The sequence below is a fragment of the Trachurus trachurus genome (genome assembly GCF_905171665.1).
Source record: "Trachurus trachurus genome assembly, chromosome: 4".
In the NCBI taxonomy this organism is placed as follows: domain Eukaryota; kingdom Metazoa; phylum Chordata; class Actinopteri; order Carangiformes; family Carangidae; genus Trachurus; species Trachurus trachurus.
Window position 1 is genome coordinate 2,228,381 of NC_139898.1, and position 24,596 is coordinate 2,252,976.

The window sequence follows — 24,596 nt, forward strand, 5'->3', positions numbered from 1 at the left end:
ATGTAGTTCTGTGGAAAATTCCAAGATCGGGTATGTTCTCAATTAAGGTTGTCTACTCCACCATGAGGATCCAGACCCACCCCCAGAATGACTTTGCACTTTTTCCTCTGTAGTGTGCCACTGGGTTACATATGAATCAATGGAATATTCATTCACGTCCAACTTCGGGAATAACCTATGTTCATAAACTCGGTTTATTCCCAGGATTCACAGAAATACAGTAATGTTGTGGGAAAAAAATATACAAAGGAATGAACAGGATTCAAATGAAGCCCAGTCACTATACTTAACCAGTCACTGCAGGAAAATACTTCCCTGACCAGGGGTCTGGAAGAAAAACCAAGTAGACCTAACAAACCACGATGTTCCCATCACATCCCATCAGGGACTTCCTGGGTGATGCTCCTATATCTAGTTATTACTGTAGTACAGCTTCAGCAGCACAGTTCACTTGTAACGTCACTACAAAAAGGACTTACATAACACTCACCACCACAGCTTTGTTGTGACTGACAAATATAAAGGTGCAGTCAGGAACATCTGAACTCATTCTGACCAGCTCTGTTTTAGACTTAGGCTTCACTTTAAATGATTTATAAACAATGACATTCGGTTTTGGAACCTTAAAGTAAAGTATAAATGTGAAATTTACGTTAACTTTTACTATTAGAAACATTTTTTCTGACTTAAAATTGAGTTTGAACTCCTTGGAAAGTATGTTGTGTAGTATGCATAGTGATAAAGTTATATACATAACTATGACAGAAAAAAATGGATGCCAGTCACAATGTTTGCTTACAAATACATGGCATTTTTGCTTTTCCCTGAGCTACAGTGGTTATGTCATACACATGTGTTTGCATGAAATATTTCTCTATATTATCTTACAATATATCAGAAACCTTACATGAGGAAATATACCAGTATACATGTGGTGTTGATGTTTGGGAAAGTGGAAAGAGATGAAATGTCAAAAATCTGATGAAGTTCATAGAACTTTTCAAACACAACAAATTAAAGTTAAAGGAAAAAGCACAAAGGGCAAGTCAATGTAATTACAGGATCAGACTCACAAGAACCTTTTGATTAATACAACCATGTTGCTCAAACCTTATACAATGTGGAGGAGATGTTGAGGAATGGAAAAAAAAACGAGGATGACATGTCTGCTTCAGAATAAAAGATAAAACAAAAAACAAAAGAAAAAACTGTCTGACTAAGCAAGCAGTGGGATCTGTGAACAGACTAGTGTGTAATTAAAATATGAAACTTGTTTTTGCCCACATGTACAGCAACATGTACAGATATGCCTGCGTGTATGTTGAGTGAGGGATTTTCCACAGTCGATTGAATTACCGAGTTCACAGCGACATCTCGTGGTCAAAATACCGAAATTCTCATTACCTGAATGGAAATCGGGGGCACCTAAAGCTTCGCAGGGAAACATGCGTTAAAATCAATGAATCAGAAACCTTTTGGCTAAACAACAGTTTGAAGCTGATAGTTAATCTGTCTACAGCTCCTCCACTTCTGTATTGTCCGTTAGTCCACATATAACGAGGGACCGTTCTGTCAATCGTTTTAATTGGCTGAGTTCATTGATGCGTCTTAATCATACGCAGTAAATTTAAGTATACATTTTGCAGCGTCAGTTTTATAAAGGTTTATTTTATGATGTGAGTAGCCGTTGTACAGGTTTAAACACAACAACTTAAGCTAATAAAATATTTTGAATTAATACCATTCGATATCCTGACGGGAATTTGATCTTATAAATCTGTGACCGTGGCTGTATAACTTAAGACCTACACACCGGTCTAAGCCAAGTCAGTGGAGGGAAAGCTGAGCCAGGCTGTGAAGAAATCATCGCTGCTGCTGACTGGCAGGATAGATGCTGACTCAGAGGCTGCTGCCAAACCCCGCCTGTTAACACCACTGGACATCTACCCTTAGTTAAACATAAGTTACTCTAGAGCCGGGGCTAGTATGACTCTGTGGCATCTCCTGAATCCAACCTGCTCGGAAAGAGACCGCAGGGTAAGTGGCTCTGTAAATGTTTTAACTTTAAGTTTAAAATGAATGAAATTGATTTCATTGGGGGGTTTTTTTCTGAGGAAAGATGAGCCTGAACTCTGAAGAAAAACATTTATAGTCTTGGAGTTCAAGTGTAATGTGGCTGCAACAGGATATTTCCCAAAGAGACTGAAGAGTTCAACAAAGTTAAGAGACTAAAATATAAAATGAACTTACTTTATTGGAATGCTAATGTGTGTATTTCATTTTCAAGTCATTGAAGAAGAATTGTGTCAGGAACTTGGAACACATGCAGATGACTTCTTCTGGTAGAAGTGCCAGTGGCTGAAGACATATCTACGGGGATGGCCGATGAAAAAGGAAATGTACGGAAACATAAAGAGAGACACTATGGAAGTCATTCACCATCAGATGGACAGTCTGTAAGTAACACTGATGATTTGAAGACTGATCCGAGAGTTAGTGGCCTGTGTGGAGGTCTAAACTCAGGAAACATGAACACTGATGCTGAGATTCTTTATCTGAACCCTCAAACACCAAACTGGTCTCTCGTGGAGAAGTTTTCTGAGCTTTCTCCAAGAGAAGAAACAGAAGTCTTTGATCACCAAAACCACAGCAGTGAAGCTTTGTCACAATATTCTAGCAGTAAAACACATGGATGTAATGAAGTGCTCTTGGAGGCTACACAAAAGACGTGCTCTAAACACCTCAAAAGGAAGACCTCAGCCAAAAAGAGGACATCTAAGCTCCAAGTGAGTCAAAATGTGAACTGTCCTTCTGTTAAGAAATTATCTAAAAAGCATCAAGATGACAAGATCCCTAGACTTTTGCTAACGATGAAAAAGCGCTGTGAAGTTGACACAGAGTCCCGTCCATTCAAGTGCACACACTGCACATGGGCTTTTAAGAAGCTGTGCAACCTGCAGAGTCACTTACAAACACACAGCGGCCTCAAGCCACATGTGTGCGATATATGTGATAAGTCTTACTCCCATCAGGGCACGCTGCAGCAGCACAAGCGTCTTCACACCGGTGAAAGACCATACCACTGCCCCTTCTGCGTCAAGACCTATATCTGGTCCTCAGATTACCGCAAGCATATCCGCACACACACGGGTGAAAAGCCCTACGTCTGTGACACTTGTGGGAAGGATTTCATTCGCTCCTCTGACCTGCGGAAGCACGAGCGGAACATGCACACCAACGATAAGCCCTTTCCATGCACGCACTGTGGCAAGACCTTCAATAAACCCCTTTCCCTCAAGCGTCATGAGCGCAAGCACCTGGGAGAGAGGCCTTTCGCCTGCCCCGACTGTGGGAAGGCATTCGCTCTGCCCAGTCGCATGGCGGAGCACCAGAAGATCCACACAGGAGTGCGTCCGTACGTCTGCTCCGTGTGCTCCAAGTGCTTCACCAAGTCCTCCAACCTGGCCGAGCACGAGGCCATCCACAGCGGAGCGCGGCCCTACAAGTGTAAAGAGTGCGGCGTGACCTTTGCGATGGCTTCCCGCCTCGTACGTCACCAGTATGTACACAATAAAATGAAACCCCACAACTGCACGGGCTGCAGCATGAACTTTAGCCACCTAGCAACACTGAAGCTCCACCAGGAGCAGACCTGCACCGGGAGGATCTTTGTCTGTGCCGAGTGTGACAAATCTTTCCACTGTTCTGCAAAGCTAACACAACACATGCTGAAGCACAGTAAGAATGTCTGAGTGTGTTGTTCAGCATCACTGTACAGTATTACTCAATTTACAATTTTGAATCTAGATTAACATGTATAATGTAAATGGGATCCTTTCAAGGTCATTGGGCACCAGTTTATTTCATGTTGAGTTTTGTATTTTTAAGAATCATGTCTTCTGAAATTGTCACATGTACTATAACTTACACACCGTCTGTCCCCTCAGTGCTGGGTTCCCATGAGAATGTTATCGGATAAAAATTGCCTCCAGCACACTGCTGACACTGGAGCTGACAGACTTCACAGTGACAAAGTGACAGTGACAACATGCACTCAGTTTGCAGTTGAGCTACAACTGAGCTAAAATGTATGCAGTTGAATCCAAAGTCCTCCTTTCTGAAAATCATCATGTTTTGTATATATTATAATTGTTTTAAGGTGGGATTCATTTAACTATATGACCAATATGGAGGATGCCATTTGTGGGGCAGTTATACTGTATTATCTTGTTCAGCTAAACGGGTTGGACAGAATAACCACAACCGATTGCAAACAGAGTGCAAATGCAGTTAATATTACACACAACACTGTTGTTTTGTATGAAGGAAACACAGGCACTTTATCGTAATGAACCAATCATGTTGCTTGCCTGCCTGGGTCACCATGACTCCAGTAAAAAGGTGTGAAAGGTGGGGCACGTGACTCAATTCAAATAAGGAATGTGCTAAGCATAGCATTTTAATGGGCCAGCACTTCTTCACCTTGAATTTGAAAAGTATGTTGGCCCAAATATAGTATCAGACACATCAGCCATACCTGCAGTAGACAGCTTCATAACAGGTTTATAGGCAGTACATTACAGCCAGGTGGAGATACTTAAGCTTAATGATGTAAGTTCATAAGTTTCTACCTTCAACTTTTTTTTTTTTTTTAGAGACATTGCTCTGTGGAGCTAATCATTTCATTTAATTGACACGTGATGTCTTTGGTATCAAAGTGCCTTGTGTTTCACAGTATAGCAGTTTTGTTTTACAGATTTTACACTTATGTCAAATTTAAATAAAATATTTTTGTGAGTAAAACCTCAACATGCATGTTCTATCAAGGAATGAGTGGACTGAAATGGAAAAAACTCTGTTGTGTAACATTTTACTGTGAAGGTGAATTAAAGTTCTCTACCTCATGGTGATTAGAATATCACCAGGCTAATGTCTTTTATTTAAACATCATTTAACAAATTTATGAAACATATTTTTACAACACTATCACACTTAATAAAGCGATCTGTCCGTAATGTATTCATGAACTGGTGACTTACATCGCAGTTGGATTCTCTTGCCAGTGTGTCCCACTCACACTTAGTACTGCAGACTAATGGTAAAAGGAGACAGCACCTGCCATGTTGTCACTTGGGCTACATTAAGTGAGAGGCCCACCTTGGGAGTGCCAGCTATTTCTTGGCAAGATGGATTTGTTCAGGATGGGACTTTTTTTTTTTTTTTTTACCTTACTTTTACCAGGATATGTGAATAACAAACAAACAACAGAAAAACTCTGAAGACAGCTTTTAACAGTTTTTATAACACTGAGAAATAACTCTCAAGGCAGAATTCCACAAATAGAATGATAATCAATACATTTTCGGTTGCGGTAGGCTACAGATGTACAAAAAAGCATTAAAATATACTGAAATATATAATATCCAAGGCACGTGGTAGATGTCAAACAGAAAAACCTTACTTTCAAAGTAAGTTTACAAGGTCACATGGTCATAAAATCACAATTCAGTACCATAACACGCATATATTACTATGTGTCCTACACCCTCTACCACAAAAACAGGGCTTTTAATTAAGCCCTTTCTCAGATGAAGGCAGTGCAAATACCATGAGCACATAAACAGATACTATACAAATAAAGTGTGCAAACAGTTTGATCCTGTACACATGTCTGCTGGCTGAGGGTTTAAGGTTTGCTGGCGCTCTGCCTCGCTGGGGTCTTCCCAGTTTCAAACATGTGTTAGTCAGGCTACACCCTGTCCTCGTTCAACTTGGCATAATTAAACTTGCATCTGTGAAGGTATTAAATGACAACATGACTGATTACATTTAAATTAATGCATTGCTGATTTGTTAAGTATGTGTGTTATGTTTAAGTGCACAGATGTGTTATCATAAAAAGAAGATACAGAATAAATAACATTTGAACATGAAAGTTAGCACATGCATAGTGTCTGGCAGCATATAGCACAGATAATCATTATGACGTAATCTGAGCTGTGAGGGTGGAACGATACTGATACTGGCGGTTACAATTACAACAACTATGCCAAACGTTTTATATGCCACACTAACGCTTCCCTCAGCGTAGATGGTCCGGGTCATGTCCCTGGCACATTACTGGGGTTAGTTAAGATACCACCCCTCCACCCCCCCACCCCCACACGTGTTCTGCATCCAATGGCAGTTTCCCTGCTGTCAGCCTTTAGGAAGTTCAACTCAGCTGTTTCAGTCACTGCAATATGAGTTACCGTGCCAGTCCATCAAGAGTATTTCTGTATCTAGCACGGAACATGGCAGTGGGCAAGCTGCCGGGGATTAAAGGGCAGTGGTGAGTGGTATGGATCTCCTTCAAGCTTGAGATCCTCTTCTTGGTTTTAGTGGGCCTCGGTGATCCTGCAAACACATAAGTGAGTTACAGATTTCATGTGTATCCTTTAATATGGTACAAATCTGTTTGTCAGTGAAACCTAATTTACCTGAAATGTAGGATAGTGGTACTGTATATGATGTTCCTAAACCAGCTATGGTTTGGCCTATGTGGGGGGATTTATAGGAAGCCATCACATACTGTAGGCATTGTTTAAAATACAAGTAAAATGTTGTCACTGGCAGCCAAATCACCACAAGCTATTAGATTATAATGCTTAACATTTTGGTAACACTTTACTTGAATAGGTATTCATAACCATGCCATAACAGCTGTCATAAACATCAGTGAATACTTATGACAACTTGTTAAGTGTCATTCGGTAAGTTATGTCACTTTTGATGCAAAGTTGACATTATTTGAGATGTTTTTGTTCTGACCACTTGACATCATTTTTAAAGTTTGGCAATTAGGTCTGCTATGACAGTTTAAATTGTCTTTATCTCAAGTTGTCAGAACAAAAACATCTCAAACAATGTCAACTTTGCATCAAAAGTGACATAACGTACCGAATGACACTTAACCACAGCTGTCGTAAGTATTCATTGATGTTTATGACAGCTGTTATGTCATGGTTATGACAGTGTTATGTCAATCTTATGAATACCTATTCAAGTAAAGTGTTACCAAAATGTTAAATGTTAGAGGCAGGACCAAGAAAGGGACATGGCTTCTCAAAAGGGGGCAACAACCTCAGAAATCCCACATACCACAACAGAAATAGTTGAAATCTATTTGAATACATACTGTAGTATAATCATGGTATTCTGCATTTTATCACATAACTCACCTGATTTCCTTCAAAAGGAATTAAGCCCAGCAGAGGAGGGTTGCTGCCATCCAGCTCCGGGTGGTGGTGCCTAAGACAATATATATATTTATATATATCTCACTGATTTGAACCGTGATTATAAATGCATATCCACATGATTCTTACTGTCTGAGCTGGGCCTGGGTCTTTGGGTTTTGACTGAAACCAACCACTGAACCACCCCCTCTTGCTCTGCATGTAACACAAAAGAAGTGATCGATATCTAATGTGGCTTAACAAATATGAACATGACAGGAGATCCACCCACCTGTTGAGCAGATGTGCCCATCTGCTCAGAAGGCTCTAAACTCGGTTGGCTGTTTGCCTGGTGGCTGATGTTCACATCCAGGGTCTGTCAAGGCAAATACAAACAAAAGGTAACTTCTCTGTACACTTAAAACTATTACAATATTACAATACATAAGCAGTAGAACAGATGTTATATTTTCAGTACAAATAAATACAGAGGACAACATGATAAATGTGACCAAGAGGCTGCCATTTTCTGTTCCTTGCTTTATTTAATCAATAAAAAACATTACTCACCATGCCGACCCCGGAGAAAGAACCAGCCGCTGTAAGAGCAATGAAATAAAGATATCTCCTAAGTTGACTCCTTATAGTAAATATATGAATAGAAAAGTGAATAATTACTCTCTAACATTAGAAGCTCACCCTCTGCTGCTGATCGGAGATCACTCTGAGGACAATGTGCAGAGGCAGCTCTGACTTCAGCACTATCTGTGTTATGATAACTGAAGTCTTGGCTTGAGGCCGCTGCAGGCGCTGGGGGAACATAAACTAGGGACGCTGGAACTGAAGGGCTGGCGAATGGCCTAAACACAGCAACAGGGAGAAGACGGTGACATAACTGAAGACCCAGATGCAGACACACAGTGACAGGTTGGTGTGGTGGAGAAACCAGAGGCCTGCACTACAAAGCAGGTTCACATAGTCAGAATTACCTTTTTGTTATTTGGCTTGACTGAACTTAAGACTGTCCATCCTGGATAACCTGTACTACAAAGGTGGCCATGACAAGGCTTCGTTAACTGTGGGTTTAGTCATCCAGCTACACGTTTTATATGAAAGAGACTGAATTTTCTCCAATTTTCCCTGTTTCCGGGAGTTTTTCCTCAGTGGATGTGAGGGTCTAAGGACAGAGGATGTTGCTATGATGCTGTGTAAAGACCTTTGAGACAAACTGTTTGTAAAAATGGGCTATACAAATAAAATTGCCTTGCCTTGCCTTATTCATTACATCAACATCATAACTCCATACAAAAGTCATATTCAACAAGTGAAACATAAACAATATGATCACATACCGTAACTAAAAAAAAGAGTAAACGGTAGAGGTAACTTTCACTGATTAAAGCCGGACCGAGGCTCTACTGGGAACGCAGTGACAACTGTGCATAACTTAGGAGCAGCTGTTAAGAGCTGTTGAAGAGAGAGATGTCTGGAATGTCCTGCTCAGCCTGCTGCCATTCAACACAAGCCCAAATAAGTGGAAGAAAATGGATAGATGAATAAAGTTATACTTTTATAAGTTACATAAGTCACACTTTTAATAAGTGCATGAATCTTCATTGTTTCTTACTGAGTATTTCACTCTTTTGTCTGATGAACAAATGATTATGAAAATGTTGCCAATGCAGAGAGAAATACATAATGACCGGATAGGGCCGAAATGAAAATGTTAAATATTTCCCCTGATTATAAATGACTGTGTGAGGATTGTTTTTCTAATAAAAAGAAATCAGAGGGTTAAGGTTTGATATCCAGTTACTGTCACTCATGTCACTCTGGTTTGCAGTGATGAAAGTAGAGTAAAGGGATCAACGCAGTTAGGAATCCTAAAATAGTTTATTTCATGTGATACACTCTCTATTCATTAATCATGAAACCAGAGAAGATACATGGGAAGTCTGGAACAGCAAAATGATTCAAGTGATTGATAAAATATTAACTGCTCATAATTATATATCACTTAATTATGACCTTGTTTCCATCAGGATAAGAACTCCAGGGATCTGACTGGTCAGTAGACTGGGTGCTGACAGCTTTTATTCTCTGCAATGGAGCAGGTTAGCATGCGTTATCATGGTAACGTGCCCAGATAAGAAACTAACAGCAGTATTCATTTTGTAAAACCCAGCGTTAAAGGGATAGTTCACCCAAAATTCAAATTTCACTCATTATCTACTCACCCTCATGTCGTCTAAGAGCTGTGAGAATTTTCAGAGTCCTCTGTGGCTTCTCTGAGTTACAGGGGGGTCTGCGCAGCAGTATTTGTCCATATAATGGTTGTCAATGGATACCAACTTTCTTCGTCCAAAAAGACACACCAAAAAACATCCAAATACCTCCATACTGCTCGTCTGTAATGTCCCTCTTGTATTGAAGCCCCGACATGAGAAATTGTTCCGCCGGTCAGTGCAAATCACGCGAGATTTGCACTGACACAGGAAGAGCAGTGAACTGAGACACTGGGAGCTTTAATTTTTTTCAGTACAATTTCTCATGTCGGGGCTTCAATACAAGAGGGACATTACAGACGAGCAGTATGGAGGTATTTGGATGTTTTTTGGTGTGTCTTTTTGGACGAAGAAAGTTGGTATCCATTGACAACCATTATATGGACAAATACTGCTGCGCGGACCCCCCCATAACTCAGAGAAGGCACGGAGGACTCTGAAAATTCTCACAGCTCTTAGTTGACATGAGGGTGAGTAGATAATGAGTGAAATTTGAATTTTGGGTGAACTATCCCTTTAAACCTTATGTGACTTTGCTAACCCTAAATCCTGCTTTGTGGTATCGGCCTCAGGTTTACAAGTAGGTGGTGGATAACTACATATAGAAGGCAAGCTCACTAGGAAGACGAAGAATGAATGAAGGTCAGCCAGGCTACACTACACTACGAGGTCCAGACAGAAAATAAATGAAGAGTTTTCATCTATACAGTTGACATTAGTGTGTGGTGTCTGGTGCTGCATATTTCATACCACTCCTGGGCTCCTCTGATGTCGTATGGTGTTGTCATTTGCTCAGTTATTCCTCCAGTTTGATGCGCAAGGCCTTCTTGATCCATACTGTCGTTGATATAAGGGAGCTCAGGCTCCGGACTCAGATTATCTGAACCAGTTTCTATAGGGGAAAAAAAAGAAACACATGTATTTTTTCCAGGTATTCTTAACTAACAGTTGTATATATAAGGAGATCCACAGTAGACCATTACACTGAAATAACCTGAGTACACGGTTCTATCCTCATGTGCACATCCCTCAGGAGCTGGTTGGTGTGTTTCAGTACAATGATAATTCCCCATCTGAGCAAAGGAACAGGGTTAGATAGTTAGAGCACTTTGCATATCTAAACCAGACTAATAACCACACTAAGTGAGCCTATACTGGACACAGCATGCTTAACATCCTGACACACTGAAACAATGACAACATGCTGATATTTAGCAGGTGCAGTTACCATGATAACCACATGGGTTTAACTAACACTTCGCTAACCAGACTGACCTGAACTGATCACTGAATGTCGAAATTCTAACTGCCTATGCCAAATTAAAGAAAATTCAGCCAAAAGTTGTTCAGACACAGCAGACAAAACCACAAACTATCATCATTATTATTATCCCTTAGTGGAATCACAGAAAAATGTTATTATGCTTCATTTTGTGTGTGAGTCATCATCATGAATGTGTGTATAATATTTCATGGGGATCTGTCTGACAGTTGATACATGGTTTTTCAGTCTGAACAAGAGTGTTGGAGTTTATACAGTATAGTCCAAGTTGTCCTGCTGAAACTTTCTGACTCACTGCTAATACTAATAACTACTTAGTAATATTACAAATAATTAATAACGTGTTTTTTTTTTTTTTGCATAAATCTAACATTCCCTTGGTGGTTACCATCGTAGTGGGTGCTACTCCAATTCAAGCACTGATGTGGGGGAATAAAGCACTAAAATCCCTGCTCACTTCTGCTGCCAAAATTACTATCTAACAGCTTGTAAATAGTGTTAAAACTGATTGACTAAAACAAAAAAACTTCTGTCCCATTTTCCAATTTTAGCTCTGCATTATGTTTCCATTGCAGCCAGAGGCTTCTCCTCTCAGACTGAAGTAAACAAACCTGAAAACTGTGGTGCCTCGCACGCAGCTGTTTCAACCAGTCAGGTTCCTGCATGGCTCCACTGACACCGGCTTCATTGAACTGACCTTCCGAGTATCTCAGTCTGTCTGCCAGCTGCAGGAGAACACATACATACAGTATAACCATGTAGACCTTAAAGGATAATTACAGTTTTTTACAATCTAGACCTTTTCTGGCATAAAATACGATCATTTACTCACCCAGATAACTTTGGTGTCATTACAAGTTGTTGAAATTAGCTCCAGCCGAGAGCCGCGTATATCCATATAATGCGAGAACACGGGGCAGCGCAATGCAGCCTCTAAATAACACATTATCCGCTGCGAAACTCGTTCATTCACCAATATCTTAGCTGTTATCAACATCCGGAGTCTGTAGGTTGACCTACTGACCTCTGACCTGGATGATGTCATCTCTGAGTGCCGTGTGGAGCGGCTTGTTGCTACCGCTAATGCTATGGCTCGTTTCTGTGTGTTTCTGACTTGTCAGAACAAAATGAGCAGCTGGATGAAGTTCAGCTTCCACAGGCTTCCTCTCCTCAACCTGGACTCACTAAAGCTGCGGCTAGTTGCACTAAAAATGGACCTGAATGCCGAAGCGGAATGATTATTATCAGAATGAGCTGGGCAGGACCCTTCCTGACCCAATGTCAGGTGTGCTACCTGACTTAAACTTTCACATGGTACTTGCTTTACTTTAACAACTGCAACTATGTTTTTTTTTCTGTAAGTCTATTTATGTAAAAGGTAAATTTACAAATGTCTGGCAGCCCCTTTTTTCTTTTCTTCTGTTTTCTTTTATGTGTGACTGTTGCTTTACTGTGTTATGTTTTGTACAGTTTTGTAAAGTTAAAAACTGTAAATAAAGTATTAAAAAAAAAAAAGAATGAGCTGGGCAGCGCTCGGCGATGACATCATCGTTTTGTGGCAGATAATGTGTTGCACTGCCCTGTAGACTCGCATTATATGGATATACGCGGCTCTCGGCTGGAGCTAATTTGTAATGACACCAAAGTTATCTGGGTGAGTAAATGATCGTATTTTATGCTAGAAATAAGGTCCAGATTGTAAAAAAAAATGTAATTATCCTTTAACAGACAGACACTAACATATTAAGTGTGTATTGTACATACCTTAATAACCTCGCCAGTCAGCACAAAAAAAGGCTCCCTCTGTCTGAGGACGGCTCGTCCCACCACCTCACAGTAATGGAAGGCCTGAGATGCCAGCCCACAATCGAACAGCCGACAGGCATAAAGGAACTTATACACCTGACCACACAGAACACAGAATGACTCAGAAAGACATCCATTTAAAATTATATTAAATAAGATGCAAATACTTTTGGTCAGTAGTTCTCAAAGTGGACTGAAAGGGCATAGTAAATCATGTATCCTCAATGATCGAATAACTGTTATTTATGTCAGTTTCTGTAATAAAACACCAATCTTCATCTTTATCTATCGATGTGAAAAAGTTTGAGAACAGCTGCCATCGTCAAACAAGATACACAGAAGGCAGTAATGGTGTGGGGCTACCTGGAAAGAAGGTATTAAAAAGCATTTGTTCCCCAGGGTCTGGCAGTACTCATACAACTCAGTGCACTGGATGGCAGAGTTTGTAGCAAAATCCTCAAAAGATTGTCTAAAGGAGAGAGGAGAAGGCAGCAAATCAAACACAGGCTAGATGAGCTCCATTATTGTATTGTATTCATCTTTTTTTTTTTTTTTAAATGACTGAAGACAATGAAATTATGACTAGATGGACACCAATTAGACCGATAAGTGGCAATAAAGAGCAAGCTGAGCTCACTTGTGGCTGCTGCCTAGAAGCACCAGTCTCTCTGCTTTCTGTGTGAAGGGCCCAAAGGGAACGCCGGCTGTCAGGTAACACATATGGGCAGCATGCACCAGGCCTCTGGAGGCTGCATGTGGAAGAGAAGCATAAACCAATCAGCTCTTACACCTGGGCACAGGAACAGCATTTTAGCACCATCAGTCAGTCAAACTGTGTGTCTGTACCAAGTGTGTCTCCCATGGTGATGATGGCCTTCTGATGAACAGCAGGATCTCCCGTCTCATTGGACAGCATGACGGACAGATGGGGCCTCCAGTCTCCAGATTTTTCATTTCCACAGCACTGGACACAAAACATCACAATCAGAAGGTTTACTGGATAATCAAGTATACACTGTAGTCACATTAGGGGTGGGCAAAAATATCGATACAGCAATATATCGCGATATTTTGTATCGCGATACGATATCGACATTCAAAATTTGAATTTCGATATGTCAATATGTATATCGATTTTTTTTCAAATAATAAATCATGTTTCAGACGTAAATCCAGTACAACTTCCGCACCTCTGCTCCGCGAGGTGTCACTGTACTGCTACCTCAGACAGTGTGTTGTTCATGCAAATATGTTGTTGTAACTTGCGCTTGTATAGTTACAATAAAATGCCATGGATAATTTGAATTACAATGTTTTGACTCAGTTTGTCCCATGAATTATCACTATCATCTGATGTACATACAACTCGGATTTTAAGATGCATAATGCCTTTTACATTTTTCAGTGAACTATGTAGAATATCGCAATATATCGCAAAATTTGGATATCGCAATATCATATCGTATCGTGACTCAAGTATCGTGATGCGTATCGTATCGTGAGGTCCTTGGCAATGCCCACCCCTAAGTCACATGCAACACAGTTACCATGGCACAGGACACCTCTTGTCCTCTCAGACACCACTTCACCATATACTGCCCTCTGGTCAATGCTACAGGTCCGGCTCCCTTTGGTAAAAGCCTGGTACACTCAGCTATTGACATCCCACTGAATCCTGTTCTCTTCTCTTACCTGATGTCCTGTTCTTGCTTCATGTTGTATGACATTTGCACTGCACAATAAATCTCAACACTGTCTATTTCTGTGTGACAATGGCTCTGATGTCCATATTTCAATGTGCATACCCCTTAGAGACAATTAAGTAACTAACTAGCTAACTTAATTTTAAATAATTTAAACTTTTAATTTAAAATAGAATGACTGGGTTGTTTGAGAGTTGAAATGCTTTACCGTGGCTACAGCAGGGATTCTCCCAGACAGCAGGTGAAAGAGTGTCTGGAGGGGATCGCTGGCCGCTAGCTGGCCTGTAAACCTGCCAAAGGAACAGTTTGTGTCATTACACATATTTATTACATGATACCGACCGAACCACTATCCTAAAACATTCAGAGCATCCCTGCTGCTACTCTGTTCAGAGGTTATACACCATGCTTATAGTTCAACTTCTGCTCCTCAGTCAATCACAAATTAAAAATAAGCCTGGTTATTTGTCAGCCCTCCTCCAGACATTTCTCTAAGGCCAAAACAGTGTAGTTACATGATAAATACAAGTGCAGTTTTTCTCCTTACAATTGACAACATTGTTAATTGCCATGAGCCTCATTTTAACAATGGATGATTCCTCTGACGATGATACAGAGTAAAATGCTTCAACTTAACTTACTAAATGTAAATGATTAATGATATGATAAATGATTTATTATGTGCTACAGGAAAAGTGTTAATGATCTCTGTTACTGTAATATCATCAGATCACTCACTGCAAATTATAAATAACTCAGAAGCCAAGGCAAACAAGGTTCATGCAATTCCAATTCAGAATTAAGTCTCTAAACACCATGGCCAAGGTAATTCTGCTAAGATATAAAACTGTGTTCTTTGATTAAAATAAATGTGTGAATCCACATGTATCTATACTGCCCCAACCCTTCATTACCATCTAATTACTTTCTACAAATTCTAAATTGGACACAATATTCACTGAGCTGTGGAAAATATAGGAGTTTTGCTGATCTATATCCAATACTTTACTTTAGTCTCTGGTTCAAAAGATTGGACAGATCAAACATTGCTCTCCACAGAGCCATACAGCTTACATGACTAAAACTCACATAGAGGAAGCTAACACAGCCCATACTTGCTTGTGGCTGTAACATAAGTTCTAAGCAGACTGTGAGTCCCTATGTTTAGTGAGAGGGAGCATTTCTTCACAAATTACCACTCATGCGTAGCGCTGTGTAATGATTTCATGCAGCTGTCATGCCTCAGATAACTTTCTCACCTATTAAGCACAGTGGTGTAAGACCTGCTGTTCATCTTGCTGGCTAGAAAAAGTGCATGTCCCCACAGGCCGCTGCTCATAGCTGACTCCAACGCCTCCTGCATGGGAGGAGTGAAAGAACAAACAGTCAGTGTGACATCCATGGCAGCAAGTGCAATGTAGCAGTATTTTTTTCAACCAGACTGTTGTATCTGTGACAGCCTTTCAAATATTGACCCCAGATATCGCTCTCAGATCATTATTAAAGGTACATTGTGTAGGAATTCCTCCCATCTAGCGTTGTGGTTGTATATCACAAGCAACTCAATCGTATTTTTCATGCTGCATTCACCTGAAATTGGGCAGACGGCAGACGGACGACAGCCGCTGCAGGTAACGGCATAAACAAGTCTCTATGTAAACAAGTGGTCCGTCAGCACGAGGCAAAACAATACACGTGACAATATGTTGTCATGGTGATGTGGTATTGTTGACCTGACCCACGTTTTACCGGCTTTCTCTGGACTTCTGTGACTAAAATGACATCTGGTTTGTTACCGACGGCCGTCTGCCCGACTGCAGGTGAATGCAGCATCAGTGTAACTCTCCATTCCTCCTCACTGCGTTACCGCGGTGACTTTTCACAGACGCTACCTCGACCTGAGCCGACAGCTCCGGTGTCTCCGCTGAGTTTCCGTGGTTTCCTACCGTCACGCTGCCACTGAACGTAAAAACATGGCGACACCACATGGCAGCCAGCCCCGAGCTTACCCGCTCCATGGAGATATGAATGATATGAACGGCTAATTCAGAGCTGAAAGGAACACTTCACTTTGTTGATGGGGGGGATTACTGGTTAATGACAAACAGACTTTTGAACCAAATAATCGATTTTCGTGAATAGATAACAGGAGAAGTTACACAATGTCCCTTTAAGTATTAAAAGCTGACACCACTCATTCCTCTTCTTTTTTTTTTTTTTGGCCTAGATTGAGACATCTTGATTGGATGACAGTCAGCCACAGCCTGATAAAACAGTTTTGATGATAACAACCCCAAAAAACCCCTGTTCAAATCCTGTGTCAGCATTTTTTTTATATCATATTTTGTATGACACACTGAATAGGGAGAGAGATGTAGAAACCTTCTTTCTTCCAGCCAGCAACAGTTGAGTGTAGCTCTGCAGGGCCTTCTCTGAGCTGTCAGAGCCGAAGCTGCTGCTGTTCCCTGTGAGCAGATCATCTTCTCTTTGAGGCGGTGCTTCAGCAGTCGGACTCTCACTGAAGTCAATGAGAGTGGGAGCATCTGACTCCTGGCCTCCATCTGAATGTGAGCACTGCATCAGCAGTTCTGCAATATCCGATCCAACTATTTGCTGAAACAATATACATTTAATGAGAATCGTTTCAGCACGACCTCTGATGTTATGTCAGATTTATCATGATGCTCTTACTCCATTCTGCCTGCAGAGCAGTATCAGTAGATTCCACAAGAGGGCAGCAGAGCTCTTATCATGCAACTTGTCGTCTCTCATACAGGCACCTGCCTTCTGGTGCGCAAACTCTATGGCATCTACTTTGTGCAAATCTTCCCTTCAGAAATATGACAAATTATCAAACTCATACAACATTGAATTTGAAATGTATGTTTATATAGACTAATAAAACATCAGCCTTGTCAGTCAGAAGAACAGAAAGAATGGAGAGGAGAAAATAGCATTTATGAAATCACAGAGCAAATACCTAGTCAGAGGACCAGGGAAGTTTCTCATCTCCTGTTGTTCCTGTGTCTCACTCAGAATGACCTGTGTAGACAAAGACAAATTCTTCAGCAGTTTTATTCAAGAAATACGTACTTCTGGTTGAAAACAAGAAATTCTGATCATATTGGACGCACCTCCAGGCTGTGAATCTCCAGCTGGCTGACATTCTTCTGTGTTGAAAAGTTTGGTGTGACCCGAATCAGCTGGCCCGCATGTCCAAAGCTGACCACCACATGAGGGATTGAGTATTTCAGGGGAGCTGACATATGAGGGACAGGTCCATGTTCTGAGGAGATATGATGCAATAGAGTGACATAGAGTGAAATGAACCTTAGAAAAAAACAACAACTGCAAACTCACCTGCATCAGACTGCGGGACGGGGTCAGTGTGTTCAGCTCCATTAATGTACTGACTCAGTTCATAGCTGCTGGAAGATAACCCTGAGGTTTTGGAACTTTCTAATGTCCCAAGGCAATAAGAGGAAACCTCTTCATTCTCTCTGGAAGGATTTTCCTCATAGTCACTGAGGTAAGGCTGGGGGTTGTCTCTCCCTTGGTTATACCTGAAAGAAAGGCATGAATTATTCATTATTTATTTATATAAAATACACATCAATTTTGGTACTTTTTTATTACTGCAAAAATGCACATTATTTTCACAAATTCCTAGACCAAGGTCTGATCATAACTACAAATACCGTACATGTAAAAATTACTACGAAGAAAAAGAAAATAATGAGAAATAGACATGTCTACAAAGATACAATGACTGACAACACAGAGACAAAGCATAACACCATAGAGGTGGAAGTTTCCATGATTTCCATTTGGAGTTTCCCCAAAATTATTAGGTTACTGGTGCTTGCAAATACTGATTTTTTCCAATAATAGATTGGATGAAATGGGTAGGCCTCCAGCCCTTGGTTCGAAACTCACAGACATTCAGTTCATTATCATTGGAAACTATGAAGGAAAGGTCTGGCATTTTTCTTTAAAAACAACAATTCATCTGTCTGTCATAGATTGACTAACTAATCCATCAATTGCTTCTGTTCTCTCAGTTCAAGTAAGGACAGACATACACGTGCAGTGTTGCTGCTCACCTGTTCTCCTCTGAGTAGGAACTCCTTATATGGTCCTGTTTGTAGTTTCTCACGTGATATTGGTCTGGTCTCTGTGAGTACTGGGGATCCCACTGGCCAGTATCTTAAAGAGAAGAATAATATTCAGCATGGAAGTTGTTCATTTGTATTTTTTTACCAATAGACACAGAGTGCAGCATATTGCTCATGTAAGCTTTGTGTAAACGTTTTGTGTAGGTAACTATACCTTGTGGCCCATGCTGTCCTCTATAGTAGTCATGGTCATAATAACCATAGTTGTCTCTGTAGTCCCAGTGGCTGTGGGGTGGATAGTCATACCCATGCCTGGAAAAAAGACATACACATTCTGGTTATACCAATGTTTTTGTTCACTTTCTTAAAGGGATAGTTCACCCAAAATTCAAATTTCACTCATTATCTACTCACCCTCATGTTGACTAAGAGCTGTGAGAATTTTCAAAGTCCTCCGTGGCTTCTCTGAGTTACGGGGGGGTCCGTGCAGCAGTATTTCAATACAAGATGGACATTACACACGAGCAGTATGGAGGTATTTGGATGTTTTTTGGTGTGTCTTTTTGGACGAAGAAAGTTGGTATCCATTGACAACCATTATATGGACAAATACTGCTGCACGGACCCCCCTGTAACTCAGAGAAGCCATGGAGGACTTCTCACAGCTCATAGTCGACATGAGGGTGAGTAGATAATGAGTGAAATTTGAATTTTGGGTGAACTATCCCTTTAACATCTTTCTTTACCCTAACCCCAATCCCCCCAAAAACAATTTCCCACAGTTTTTATACAACTGTAGCCATACCTGGACTGGGGTCTTTGGTGGTCTGATTGCCCATGATCATAGGGAAAGAGGTGGGAGTTGTAAGGATACTGGTCCGGTCTGGCAGGGGGGGCGGTGGACTGAGCCCTGTAGTGTGGATCAGGGTGAGCCCAGTGCCGGTCCCTTTCTCTGGGGACCGGTGGTGGATAGCTCTGGTCCCTGTCCTGCTGCGCGTACCTGTAATAGTCTCCTCTGTCTTTAGGTTTGTGGAAGTGATGGTCAGAGTCTGGCCATGGGTGTCCTTTGTGATCCATGATGATCCACCTGGAAAATTTGCAGGTCTGTTTCTATAAGACATCCATTCCAATCTCAAAGTAAAATCTACAAACGGACATAAATTCACAAATTTAGTTTGGTTACTTACAGGTTCCAAGTGCCAAAGTGCATTCACGACTGCCACATCATTTCACTGGGAACGCTTAATAACATGAGCTGATAACAAGGGGACAGATAAAAGAGGACAAAGTTCAGGAAAAATACTGTGTCCCACATAACCAGGTGTTGTTATTATCCAGGCACTATAGCGCCAACAAAAAGGAAGTTGCAGTGGCACAAGGCAGGAAGAGGAAATCGCGTTAAGTCCATTTATGACAGGAGAAAGGCAACATGACAGTCCGCGTCTTCAGACTGGATCACGCATCTTCGGTGCTGAGTGTTGCCACGTTGCCGGTAGGAGGTCACCGTTACACGGGGTCGACTGTTCTCCGGTCAGTTTTGTGAAGTGAAGCGGTTAGTGAACTGAGACATAAACTGATTCGGGGTCAGTTTGGTTACATTTTCTTCTGCCTCGTGAAAAAAGTTTCACCAAACCTCCACCAGAGGCTCTCTATCACTGTTTACATCCAAGTCCATTCACGCTGCTGTAGTCCAACTACACCTCTATGAACCTATGAACTACACCGGCACGAGAATATGTGTTTGATGATTGATACCAGCATGTTTCTTACGACTATTACAAGGAAGCAATTAAGCTATTTAACGAACAACCAGTGCTGAAGACTGATATGCTGAATGGCATCAATATTAAAGATTAAAAAGTCAATAATAAACTGTTAAAGTAGACTATGTTGCAATGCTCTACTAATTCTCGTGCCAAGTTATTGGGATGGTCTTTTTGATGGAATTAACTGGAAAATGGTGTGGATATATATATATATATATATATATATATATATATATATATATATATATATATATATATATATATATATATATATATATATATAAAGATCAATAAAGTGAATGATGTTTATTTTAATTTACCCAAGGATACTTTCTTTAAAAAAAATACAGACCTGATATTTCTGATTCCTGTGTATTTTGTAAAGTTGAGACAGAAACTTAAAGTTCTTCTGGACTGATGTCGAAAATATGTTTGAATCGCTATGTGGGATTAAGATCAACCTGCAATATTTTTATTATTTTTTACTTTGAGAAAAAATATAGGCTATGGACCGAAGTCACGTCTTCTTGTTAAACCTTCACCAGACTATTCTATCTATTTTCTTTACAGCCCGTTCCCGTAGTCTATGTTTAGCCTAGCAATATATGAATATGTGGCATATACCCAGAAGAAGTTATTTAAAAAAATATATTTGAAGAGTTAATTTGCAAAAGCAGATAACTCCGTTTAAAAAAAATTCTAGAATCTTCATTTTTTATTTACATACGGTGATATCAGTCAAACCAAAGTTGAGTGAGTTTGAGATGTAACAAAACAGACAAATCTCAAAAAATTAATTTAATTTAATTCAGTTTATTTGATAGGGACAATGCAGGTTAACATAGTGACACTTCCACTCGTTACAAACTCGTTACAAGTTTTATTGAAAACAACACTATGCAAAGAATAATTACAAAGCTTCAGCTCATTTTTTTCAAAATGGCACTTATCTGCTTTTGCAAATGAACTCTTCAATATGCTCCTGACCTGGAGATGACAGGAGCTGATCAGCTGCTTCATGTGACTCTGTGAACCAGGGTGACAGCCTTGTAATCATGGACTTTCGGCCACGAGGTGTCGCTATACTCAAAGACAGTATAGGGAAATTTAACCTATTTTCATTATCCAATGAGACGGGTTTATGCTAATGAGTGTGAGGACAGACGCTTTCACCAGTAGAAACACTACGAAGCCGACACTCAGTTTGTTTGCTCGCACGGACACACACACACAGTCAGTCTCCGCCGTGGACATTGTGGGACACCAACGCTCGGATGTGCAATATGACCTTTGAAGAAAGCTGCGGAGAGAGTTCTACAGAGAGGTCAGTCACTCTGCACTGTGTGTGTGTGTGTGTGTGTGTGTGTGTGTGTGTGTGTGTTGCGTGTGTTCAGGTCGTGACTTGTGACTCTGCTGGAAAGAACTATTGCAGCGTGCTTTGTGCGCTTTGCAACGTTTCACATGAATAACATCACTGGTGGACATTGGCATAAAGATGTGAAACAGTCAGCTGTCCTATGACAGTGTTGCTGTTCTAAGTGAGTTTGATTGTTGTTCATTTTCAATATGACACATATAAATATTCTACCTGTGTGTTTCCTCAGGATGGAATCGGTGGCTAAAGCATTAGAAGAGGTGCTGAACTCTGCATTGCCTCAGGGTTGCATCACTGTTGGAGTCTATGAGGCAGCCAAGTCGCTAAATGCGTAAGTTTGTATAATTGGTGCAGCTCTGCCAAAGACATTCTCACCTCCTAGTCCTATCCTATGTATTTACTCATTGTCTTTGTTTCCTTCAGGGATCCAGACAATGTGGTGTTGTGTCTGCTGGCTACAGACGATGAGGAGGATGTGGCTCTCCAGATTCATTTCACCTTAATCCAAGCATTCTGCTGCGAGAATGACATCAACATCCTGAGGGTGAGCAACATGAGGCGTCTGGCAGAAATCCTGGGTGGAGTGAAATCTGGAGGGGAGCCCATGGACCTGCACTGTGTTCTAATTACTGTAAGTGAAATTACTCATGTGCCAGTTTACTATAATACTGCAAAACATTGCTCACTTCCCTTCAGACTGTAAAAACTGAGTTGTTCTGCTGTCGCTGTGCCCAGGTACTTAGTATCAAGGTCTTTGTCACACTTGCAAGGAACTGTTAGTCATGGTTGTGCAATCTGAAAAGAGATAGTTTGCTCATCATCATCATCAGTCAGCAGATGGTAACTGCTTTGTCCTCTCTTCTGCAGAATCCTCCATCATCGGTGTGGAAGGACCCTGCACTCAGCAAAGTGAACAGATTCTGCAGAGACAGTCGCTGTCTGGACCAGTGGGTGCCCGTCATCAACCTGCCCGACCGATGAAACTCTGGGAATATCCATGTATTGTGTGCATTGCAGGATACTTCACAAGGCCTGTGTTAATAGTCTGTGTTGGACTTATTTGGAAAGTGCCTGAGAGACAGAGAGAGGAGGGGTGGAGGAAAAAAAGGAGCAGCACAAGGAAGAGAAACATTCCGACAAATTTACCAGGTCAGGGTGAATTCAAGGGCCAACGAGGAGTGACTCAGCAGTCTTGGTTCCATGGATTTCCAGGATTGCCTTTCTCTGTCGAGATAGAGGGCTTTACAGGAAACTGAATCACGTGAGTGGACAAGCACATGTGGTGGTTAGCACATGCACAGGACTGGAGAAATGCAGAAAAAAGAACCTCAACTGACAAGACTCCAAGAGCTGGACCACTGAGGAGTGGAGCAGTCAGAGCTGAAAGGGTGACTGGCTGCATTTCTTAATAGCACAAGACGAAACACTTTGATAACTCAAAAGGAAGAGTTTTCACAGTTGATTGTTATAATCTCAAGGGCAATGGAGTGGGTGTTATCCACTAATCTTTATGTGTAATTAATTTAATGAATTTAATTCTATTTATTGTGCCTAGTTTATGGAGTTTTGTTAAATTGAATGAAATAAACATCCAACAGTTCTACAGGTGATAGTGACTCAGTGATTTCCTGTCACAACAGGTTCAGCATGTTTGTAGGAAGTCACACCACATGCGTGCCTCTCGTGCCAAGAGCCAACTCATGTGAAGCAACAAGTTTAGTATATATAACCAACATGTTTCTAACCTTTTCTGCAATTTGCATGTTGGAACAAGAGCAAGATTGTACTTGCAAAAAAAAATGATGACCTTTTCACTTGAGTGGACTTAAAACTAAAAGGTCGGCTATTCTGGGATAAAATCTTGAGATTACTTGAAATCAGCTTTTCCCCTGCAAGTGAAATGTGACCTTTGGCCCGTATTTATTTTGAGGGGAGAATTCCTATCGTAGTTGAATCTTAGTGGGAGGGGTATCGTCATGACCACTGATTGCTCATAGCCCTCTAAATCTACATAATATAGGGTGCATGTTTACGTCACTTCCCCATGGGACACGCCCCCTTCATTGGGATTGGCAAAACACACCTCCCTCCACACGGCGAAGGACAGAGGAGGACACAGCGAATGGGGTGAAATATGAAAATAACTATCAACAAGTATCAAAACAACTTAAAGGGATAGTTCAACATTTTGGCAAATTGGCCCATTGCCATAATCGCTATAGTCATAGCAGTAGGTTCGTTACCTTTAATTGTCGGTGTAAGCTATTGTTAGAACGGCGGAGCGAAGCAGCAGGCTGCTCAGAGCTACACTACGGAGGCTAAAGGAATTTCTTGGTTTTCCTCATCAAACTCATCAAATACACAATCCAACAACTCAAAAACGCTCTGGTGGACAAGTTGTGAGCTGCACATTCACCACGCTATGAGATAATAACAGAACGTTACGAAACAGAGCCGTTTTTTGAGGTAAATACAGAGACTGCTTGCTGAAAAACTGTCCTGAACGCAACGCGCATCAGCGGTTTTGCGTGAATTTACCTCTAAAACAACTCCGTCTCGTAACATTCTGTTATTATCTCATAGCGTGGTGATTGTGGAGTTTTTGGATTGTGTATTTGATGAGTTTGATGAGGGAAACCAAGAAATTCCTTTAGTCTCCATAGCATAGCCCTGAGCAGCTCACGGCTCCGCTCCACCGTTCTAAAAATAGCTTACACCGACAAATACTGTAAAGGTAACGAACCTACTCCTAAAACTATAGGGATTATGGCCATGGGCCAATTTGCCAAAATGTTGAACTATCCCTTTAAGGTCAGAAGGTCTCAACAATGATCCATACCAACTCCCCAAAACCATCTGGTCCACGGACACTGACATGTTGCCAGAAATCATTGAACAAATTAATTTTGAAATGATTCACTCAGCCATTAAGACACAGCTGATCGATTGGTGAATTTACTTTCTGTGAAGACAGGTTCTTGACTGTAACTCTAGTAAGATTTCTTGCAGTTCTGTTAGGCCATGCATGCTGTAGCTACATGCTGACA

At 40.9% G+C, this 24,596-nt stretch overlaps 3 protein-coding genes across 3 annotated transcripts; 2 read left to right on the forward strand and 1 right to left on the reverse strand.

Annotated features, from left to right (window-relative positions):
- Positions 1-1,839: 1,839 nt before the first annotated feature.
- Positions 1,840-4,910, forward strand: znf648 (zinc finger protein 648). Its single transcript, XM_083970647.1, has 2 exons — positions 1,840-2,037; positions 2,288-4,910. Exon 2 carries the CDS (start codon positions 2,379-2,381, stop codon positions 3,750-3,752), a length of 1,374 nt encoding a protein of 457 aa, XP_083826773.1. The 5' UTR covers positions 1,840-2,037; positions 2,288-2,378; the 3' UTR covers positions 3,753-4,910.
- A 367-nt stretch (positions 4,911-5,277) lies between these two features.
- On the reverse strand, positions 5,278-20,110 carry sec16b (SEC16 homolog B, endoplasmic reticulum export factor). Its single transcript, XM_083970523.1, has 24 exons — positions 19,596-20,110; positions 19,214-19,495; positions 18,623-18,720; positions 18,397-18,499; positions 17,654-17,856; positions 17,428-17,579; positions 17,274-17,335; positions 16,985-17,123; positions 16,676-16,906; positions 15,553-15,650; positions 14,502-14,583; positions 13,437-13,554; positions 13,228-13,339; positions 12,954-13,059; positions 12,549-12,686; positions 11,396-11,509; positions 10,497-10,575; positions 10,253-10,394; positions 7,917-8,077; positions 7,788-7,816; positions 7,510-7,593; positions 7,368-7,433; positions 7,221-7,290; positions 5,278-6,396 (listed from the first exon to the last, which is right to left on the reverse strand). The coding sequence occupies exons 1-23, from the start codon at positions 19,616-19,618 to the stop codon at positions 7,231-7,233; spliced, it is 2,682 nt and encodes an 893-aa protein (XP_083826649.1). The 5' UTR covers positions 19,619-20,110; the 3' UTR covers positions 5,278-6,396; positions 7,221-7,230.
- Positions 20,111-21,201: 1,091 nt separating this feature from the next.
- On the forward strand, positions 21,202-23,157 carry gadd45ab (growth arrest and DNA-damage-inducible, alpha, b). The gene is made up of 4 exons (XM_083970543.1): positions 21,202-21,498; positions 21,779-21,880; positions 21,973-22,180; positions 22,417-23,157. Exons 1-4 carry the CDS (start codon positions 21,449-21,451, stop codon positions 22,528-22,530), a joined length of 474 nt encoding a protein of 157 aa, XP_083826669.1. The 5' UTR covers positions 21,202-21,448; the 3' UTR covers positions 22,531-23,157.
- The last annotated feature ends 1,439 nt before the right edge of the window (positions 23,158-24,596 follow it).

What these genes read in the sequence shown, in the direction of transcription:
- znf648 (XM_083970647.1), top strand. Translation starts at nt 2,379, where the DNA reads ATGGCCGATGAAAAAGGAAATGTACGGAAACATAAAGAGAGACACTAT.
- sec16b (XM_083970523.1), bottom strand. Translation starts at nt 19,618, where the DNA reads ATGCACTTTGGCACTTGGAACCT. An exon ending in CACTTTGGCACTTGGAACCT is followed by an intron (nt 19,496 to 19,595) that starts GTAAGTAACCAA and finishes CAAATTTTCCAG; the next exon opens with GTGGATCATCATGGATCACA. An exon ending in TGCTCTGCAGGCAGAATGGA is followed by an intron (nt 16,907 to 16,984) that starts GTAAGAGCATCA and finishes ATATTGTTTCAG; the next exon opens with CAAATAGTTGGATCGGATAT.
- gadd45ab (XM_083970543.1), top strand. Translation starts at nt 21,449, where the DNA reads ATGTGCAATATGACCTTTGAAGAAAGCTGCGGAGAGAGTTCTACAGAG. An exon ending in GCAGCCAAGTCGCTAAATGC is followed by an intron (nt 21,881 to 21,972) that starts GTAAGTTTGTAT and finishes TGTTTCCTTCAG; the next exon opens with GGATCCAGACAATGTGGTGT. An exon ending in TGCACTGTGTTCTAATTACT is followed by an intron (nt 22,181 to 22,416) that starts GTAAGTGAAATT and finishes TCTCTTCTGCAG; the next exon opens with AATCCTCCATCATCGGTGTG.